This window comes from Lagopus leucura, unplaced genomic scaffold, assembly GCF_019238085.1.
Source record: "Lagopus leucura isolate 7727_CA_CO unplaced genomic scaffold, USGS_WTPT01 239-0_obj-0_obj, whole genome shotgun sequence".
Taxonomy (NCBI): Eukaryota; Metazoa; Chordata; class Aves; order Galliformes; family Phasianidae; genus Lagopus; species Lagopus leucura.
The window spans coordinates 3017-10778 of record NW_024962481.1 but is presented as its reverse complement, the minus strand read 5'-3'; the positions used below and the strand labels follow the sequence as shown (position 1 = coordinate 10778).

Genomic DNA, 7762 nt, shown 5'->3' with positions numbered 1-7762 from the left:
GTGTGTGGAAAAATATACCTTCTAGTTTTATGAAGCTTCACCTGTGTTACTGTTTTGGTTAAATCTGCGTTGTTGTGTTGCTACGATTTGTGTTCTTAAGAGTAGTCTGGTTTTATTACGGAGTCACTGGAATCACTTTGTTACGTGCCACTGGAGCAGGCTGCCCAGGGAGCTGGTGGAGCCTCCTGCTCTGCAGATGTTCCAGACCTGCCTGGACGCCGACCTGTGCAGTGTGCTGTGGGCAGCTGCTTTGGCAGGGGGTTGGACTCCATGAGCTCTGGAGGTCCCTTCCAACCCCTAAGATTCTGTGATTCTTTCAGTTGCCCAAATTTCCATTTCTTGCTGCCATGAAGTATATTCTAAAAAACGTTTTGTTTTTTTTTTTCCTTTTTGGCTTTGTGACTTTGGTTTTTGCATAATGTTCAGGCTTTGAACAGTCTGTTAGTGCATGATAAATAAGTGGATGATGGAAGTCTTCTGAATGATCACAAGCCTAAGGAATACATCATCTAAGTGAAAATATTTTCAGTCTTCCATCCCATGTGCCTTGTGTCTGGTCTTTTTGTTTGTTTTTGTCTTACAAGGCTAACGTCCGTGTCTATGGCACAGTTTGTTGCATTTATTGCTGAAGTTTGGAAATACGAAATGTTCATCAAGTTGCAGGACACTTTCTTATAAAACTGCATGAGCAGATATCTTTGATCAGCTTTCCTTACGTTCAGGCAAACCCTTTTGCTTTTGCAACATACCAAATTCTAACCTTTCCACCTGGTTGTAGGAGAGAAGTACCTGTTTATGTATGGAGGCCGCTCTGCTGTGCAGCCAGTGCTTGGAGATTGGTATTTCCTGCACATCCCAGAAATTTCCTGTGCTACGGTAAGAACTGAGGGAGACTGGGGATAGAAATTGCTGCTGTGTTGGAAGCTCAGCTAAACCACAGCAGTACATTTAAGCAGATGGCACCGGCAGTGCTGTTGTACTTCACACTGTTAAGTGTTGAGGAACTTCTAAACGCTTCGCTATTTCCTGGATTGCAGTCTTCAGAGAACAGTTGTAAGGGAGGGCATCTGGAGGTCATCTAGTGCAGCCCCCTTAAGGCCACTGGAACAGATTGCTCAGGTCATTGTCCGCTTGGGTTGTGATTACATTCAAGGATGGAGACTTGGCAACCTCACTGGGCAACCTGTTCCAATGGCTGACCACCCTCATAATAGAATGTGAGTTTTTTAATGTGTAAGCAATTCTCCTAATTCTTTTATTTCAGTTTCTGGCCTTTTTCTCATGTTCTGTCCTGGATCCATCTGAGAACGTTCTTTCTTCATGCTCCTTCATCTCTCCCATTGGACATTTATGCACATTGATAACGTTTCCCAGTGAATGTTCTCTTTGTGAGGTTCCTGTCCCATAATTATCTTTGTGGTACTTTTCTGGACTCGCTGTATCAATTCCCTGGTTTCCTTGTACTGAAGAACGCAGAACTAGCCACAGGCTCCATGTGTTGGACTTGATCTTAAAAGTCTTTTTCCAACCTGACTGATGTCTGGAATTGTTTCTCCTCGTGCTCAAAACTTCTTACATCCCATTGTTGAGCTTGATGAGCTTCAGTTCCTCCAATTTTTCCAGCCTGTTGTGATCTCAGGCAGCGCAACCAGCCGGTACGTTAGATATGCCTTTTTATCATTTATCATACCCTGATTGTTCTGGGTATCGCTGAAGTGCATGGAGGTAACATGCCTAGAAGTTGCTGTTGTTAGCAACAAAATACCAAAAAAATGCAGGGAGAGTTGATTGTCTTTAGTCGTACTGTCTTTCAAACGGAAATAGATTATGAACTCCAAACTGCATGGAGGAACTTCTGTTAACAGCTGTTAAAAGTAGTGACCAGCTCCAGCAGCTGTGGAACCTGAGAATTCCTCCTTCCATGGAAGGAGCCCTGTCCTGTATGCCTCAGGACCCGGGATGTATTCGTCCCAGGACAGCAGGCATGGCAGTTTCTTTTCCCATTTGCAGATTCAACCAGTAATGGAGGTGAGCATACATCCCAGAGAAGTGCATGTGAACACGAGCACATGTGGGATGTGCTGGTATGGCCATCTGCACTGACTGCTGCCAATAAGATAATGCTTTCAGCAACACCCATTTAACATTACGAGGACTCACATAAAATGTAGATAGCCCATTTCTCTTCCTCATCTTTGTCTGATAAGAATTAAAGTTCTTATGAGAAGATCAACGCGTATATGCCCTCACTCTGTAGACTGACAGGCATGTGCAGATTTGTAATTCCCTCATGTATCAGGATATTCCCTGTATACAGCTGGTACCCTGACCAGATCCTGAGCCCTCCTACCTGCTCTGGGTCTGGCTTGAAATTTGCTAGCAAACAGATACGCACACACTTAATTCACAGGCACCTTACACTCACGGATCCTGTGAATACTGGTGTGTAATAATAATACCTGTGTGTGTCTAAGACCCTGGACCAAGTGCTGGAGGTAGGAGGCTGGCTGGACCAGCTGACTGGACTAGTTCCAAGTTTTCTAGCACATGTGGGATGCACATCCCACACATATGAGGTTCAAGGAAGGAATAATAAACACAGTGGTCCCCTTTCCAGGAACTGGCATCTGGGCACAAGAGCCCTGTGACCCTTAGTTCTCCTCCAGCATCTGGTGCTGAGACTCTGACTTGCTTCAGTTGCCTGAGTTGCCCGAGTACTTGTGTCTAGGACCTGCACAGCTCCTGTTACTAATGGTCTTGTCCTGGTGACTGAAGCTGGAAACTTCACTTGTTCCAGTTGTTGGGTGAGGCTCTCAACTGCAGGACCAGACTGCCACTGGTCTCTGCAGTAGGGCAGTAATAGCTGGCACTCTGGATACAAAGCCTGTGAGAGCCGTGAAATTGCTCTCACTGGAACCAGAGAACCTGCAGTCCTTCACCATAGTAGTGACTGCTGGCCTCATGTTTCCTAATTCATGTCTCTGTACTTGAAGACACGTAGTCCCAGTATCTCTCCTGTTAACGTGTACTGAGTATTTTGGCAAAGCTAGTTAGGAAGGTATTTAATCAAAGGTGAGATATACTGTGGTGACTAGGCCTGGGGCTCAGTAAGGCAATTGTACTGAATAGAGACTGTTTATGTGTGATTAGCCCCCTTGTAATCTTGTTTCTGTCTATTCTTCATCTTTATTGCTCAACAATCCCCTTTGCCTTAAAAAATCCTTAGTAAGTTTTGTGTAGTCCTGTGGGCCCCCTCACTCTGAGTATCCTGAACCTTAATGTTCCTGATTCCTTTCCTCTTAGAATTTGGAAGGTCCAGGCTGGCCCTCTCTGAAGCCGTGCTTGGAATTTCGTTAGTGGTCCACGGATATTAGTGACTTCTGGTTTATTGTATTAAATTGGTATGTTTCATTTGGATCTTTAGAGATCAGCAGAGCTTAAAAATAGTGAGTAGCACAGGGTGAGAGGTTGATGATAACAAGAAATCACAAGCTAAACGTGTAAGTAACGTGATGCTGTTGTGAAAGAACTAAACCGTGCGTTCAGATTTACAGGGAAGATTGAAGAACTCTGAGCTACTGAGTTGGTAGAAGATTCAAGATAGTAATGCTTTTCAAATATGTAAAATAGAGCAGCAGAGGGCAAATTATTCTCTGTATTTATTTTGGATAGTCTATAGAAAGGACAGCTTTAACTAGATACTGCGAAAAGCTTCTAATTGTGAAGATAATAAAGTGCTGCAAGAAATGCTTCTGAAAATCTGCACTGACAAACTACTGGATGACTCCTGCCAGATGCTGACAGATATCATTACGTTTGCCTTAGGAGAGAAGGATGGACAAAACGGTCCCTGAAATTTTTTCCCAGTTCTATGATATTCTTTTAGCAGTCTTGCCCTGAGGGTTTTCTTTCTGCCCGTTTGTCCTGCAGCTCAGTTTCTTTTCTTGCTTCATGCTCTGAGTCACTGATCGTAGCTTTGTGACCCATGTTCTTGTAAACTTGTGGTTCTCAGGTGAGAGGAGCATGCAAGAAGGACAGCGTTGCCTCTAATAATATGCAGAACTAAAACCCTGTAAAGACTGAGTAACTTGTATTCTTGGAGCCAGAGAAGTATTGAAAATACTGTAGATGGAAACACTCCTGTGTAGCCATTCTTAGAGGAATCACCCACGTGTGCAGATGGAAGGCTTTTTTATTGCTCCCTATCATGCTTATTCGGTCTGTTCTCCTCCCCAGCTATTCCTGTCTTCTGCCAGGAAGGGAAGGGATTTGATATCATAACCACAGCAAGTGCAATTGGAATAGAGGCAAACTTCAGGCTTGGGCTTCTGTTGTCGCAGATCGCTGTTGAGGGTCCGGTACCAGAATGCCGCCACTCGCACAGTGCCTGCAGTTGGAAAGGAGGAGCGCTGATCGCCGGAGGTCTGGGAGCAGCTGAGCAGCCCTTAAGTTCAGTTTTCCTTCTGAGGGAGACTGAACGGGGCTTTCGGTGGCAGATTGTGGAGACGCACCCTCCTCTCATCCCAAGGTGAGCAGAAGGCAGTTAGTGGTGAATTCTAGGCCTGCCTCCAGCTGCCTCTCCTTACCAATGGAATAAACTGAACGCTAAACTCGCAGGTACTCGCATACTGCACATGTGCACGATGGAAAACTTGTGCTTGTTGGTGGAGTGTGGTTTCACTCGCTGTGCGTGCCAGGCATCACTGTCATTGACTTAACGACTGGGCTGTGCTTGGACTACACAATTAATGCGGTAAGTACTGGAATTTTTCTTTCAGGATAGGCAGTACTGTGGGAAAGAGAGTAGTAGCTTCAAGGTCATTCCCAGAAATGGAATAGAGAATGCAAAGGAGTCAAATTTAGGAGTGGAATAAACATTTCCCTGTTTGCATGATGTAACAATTTTCCTGAGATACCAAGGATAGGATCCACATGTACAGATGAAACTGGAATTTGTGATTAATATATGTAAAAATATATTTTATAATATATAAGCAGTATGTGTGCATCTGGCTGACTTTTCTGCATTTTCCTGAAAATATAAAGGATAAATCATGCTTATATGTAGTGTAGCGTTTTCTTATTCTCTACAGCAGAAGTTAGAAGGGAATTAATATCCTTGGATAAAAGAGGCTGCTCATGTTTGATAGCAGCGAGTACAGTATGAAGTTTTATCTAAAATAACATAACTTCTAAATGTTACTGAGTGAGTGGGTGCAGATTGATCGGTAGCTGCCTTTGGTTATGATGTTTTGCCTTGAACTAGGCTGCAGTGCCTGCCAGTGCTGTGCTAGTAGGTACTTACCTTCTTGTACTAGTAGGTACGTAGTACCCAGTGCGGATTGGTCTCGAGTTTTGAAAGACTGGAAACGCCAGTGACTTTCTGTGTAGTTGGTATTACTGCTAGTGTTATGGCTTTGGTTCCACCAGGACTCCCAGGTCCTTTTCTGCACAACTGCTTTCCAGATGGGTCGTCCCAGCATGTCCTGGTGCCTGGGTCTGCTCAGGGCTTCGTGTTTCTCCTTAACTCTGGGAGGCTTCTGTCAGTCCATTTCTCCAGCCCATCACAGTCCCTCTGGATGGCAGCATGGCAGTGCTGTATCTGCTGCTGCTCCCAGCTTTGTGTCACCTGCAGACTTGCTGATAAGCAATGGAGATGTCAGAGGGGACGGTCCCAGCTGTCACCCCTCCAAGTGGGCTTTATAGTATGGATCACCAGTTCCCCTTGGTGAATCCGTGCTGACTACTCCTGGTGCTTTTCTTGTCCAGTAATTCTAAGGGCCTGATGAGTACAAAGACATTTTCTCATTCTCAGTCACTGAACTGAAAGCTGTTTAGTGAATTGACTGTTCCTTGAGGAGCACATCATGGTCTCCTTGCTGTTACATTTTTCTCTTTTTGTCACCGTTGTGGGTGCTGTAGTTGATCGTATGGCTGGTTCCCAATGGATGTATCATGGCTATTCTTAATTTTCCAGTGAGAGTAGCTATATGAAATACTTCTACAGTACTGTATGAGGTGATATCTGTTGAAGTCCTTTATGTTCAAGGATTACTTTCTAAGTGAGATCTCGTTTGGTGGAAGCAGTAATTGAAACTGTATTTACCAAATGCCTGACTGATGAAGTGAATCCTCTTCCCCTTGCTTCCTAGTGGGGGAAAAAAGAAGTTTCACGCTAGGATTTTGATTTTTGAGTCATTTGGACAAGCCATTCGTTCTGTGTCTTGGGCACTTTGTTCAGGCATCCGTTTCCTCAGGGTGTCCAGTTCATCATCTTGGCCTTTGTGTACCTCTCCATAATGTGACTGTGGTGTCCTCTAGACTATGCAAGCTTGTGTTTCATCCTAAGAAATGTAAATTCCTCTTCTTTTTCAGGAACATTTGGAGTGGCCTTTAATGCTGCATAATCATAGCAGTGTTTTTCTGCCAGATGAGAAGGAGTTGCTGCTTATTGGTGGTGGTGGGAACTGCTTCTCCTTTGGGACACACTTGAATCCAAATCCTATCTCACTGAACCTCAGCAGCATTCTGACCAGCCACTAACAGGGACCAAACAGGACTGAACTGTAATGCTCCACCATGCTGTGACATCTGCTTACCTGCATGTCCAAGAACAACAAAATGTTACTTGCAACATTTTTTGTATCCTGAATGCATCTCTAAAGGTGCGATAAGGAGAAGGGATTAAGAAGTGAAGTTCTGTCAAGGGGTTGCACCTCATCTGTCTTTTTCTTTTTTTTTTTTTTTTTTTTTTTTAGTCCTTTTTTGTGTTGTTTCAAAGAGTATTTTTCCAGAACTAGTTCTGTAGCCCTTAGAGGTGAAATAAGGAACTCTGCTGTGTTCAAAAGTGATGTAAGTTTGCACAGTGCTGACTTTTAGCTAGCGAGAAGTCACTGCGTCAAGAAGCCATTGGAAATATGCAACCCAGCATAACTAAATGTGAAACAGAATGTGTCATTAGTCATACCTGAATGTTTCTAAAGGCCTTTGTAAGGGTGTATGGAAGGAGTGTCTACTCCTTTAAGGATATCTGGTCAAATACTAATTTACAGTGTAACAAGGGGAAAATGGGAAAGGGAGGAAGACATAAGCAGGAACAGACCAGCAAATGATAAGGATGGAATAATGGGAAGCTGCCCGGTCAGTCACAGTTTTATGGGCAGATGTAAGTGTGTGAGAATGCTTATTCCAGCAAGGTTATCTGACTAGGGACTTTATTGAGTGGGAAACTAAAGGAAAAAGAAACCAGAATAAACAATGACATAGACCTGACGAAACAAACATGGAGACAATGTCAAGAAACAAATCTCTGATAATCTGGGACAGTGTGGGACTCAGTAGAGCCTGCAAACCCATGGTGAGGTGCTCAAAGAAAAGGGGAACCAGGGATGAACAGAGTGAAGATGCTGGAAAATCAAGGTTATAAAAGTTGTGTGTGAAATAGAGTTGGTCAGGGCTTGTCTGGCATCTGCATCTGTTGACTACAATCTGTTTTATTATAATTTATTAAATCTGAACTCACTCTGTATATTCACACACTGCCCTATGTGTATGTATTGCTGCAAGGGCTGCTGAGCCAGCTTTGGAGTCCAGGGTATTTTACTTCCAGCCACATAGGTGATGATCTCCAGGGGACCCTTCCAATTTTAGCCATTCTGTGTTAAGGGCCTGAGATCTGCCTGTGTGTATTGGACAGAGACACTGTGCTGCTACTTAAGGGATCCAAGCAGGGGTGCTGTCTGGACAGAGAGGCTGTATCAGT

General features: G+C 44.0%; 1 protein-coding gene across 1 annotated transcript in view; it reads left to right on the top strand.

The window, feature by feature from the left end:
* The window catches only part of LCMT2 (leucine carboxyl methyltransferase 2), a 20286-nt gene extending 12750 nt beyond the window's left edge, over window positions 1-7536 (top strand). The window contains exons 8-11 of the mRNA XM_042890688.1: window positions 779-876; window positions 4341-4528; window positions 4618-4753; window positions 6376-7536. Coding sequence (XP_042746622.1) covers window positions 779-876; window positions 4341-4528; window positions 4618-4753; window positions 6376-6543 — 590 coding nt within the window. The 3' untranslated portion in view covers window positions 6544-7536. The remainder of the gene's footprint in view (window positions 1-778; window positions 877-4340; window positions 4529-4617; window positions 4754-6375) is intronic.
* The last annotated feature ends 226 nt before the right edge of the window (window positions 7537-7762 follow it).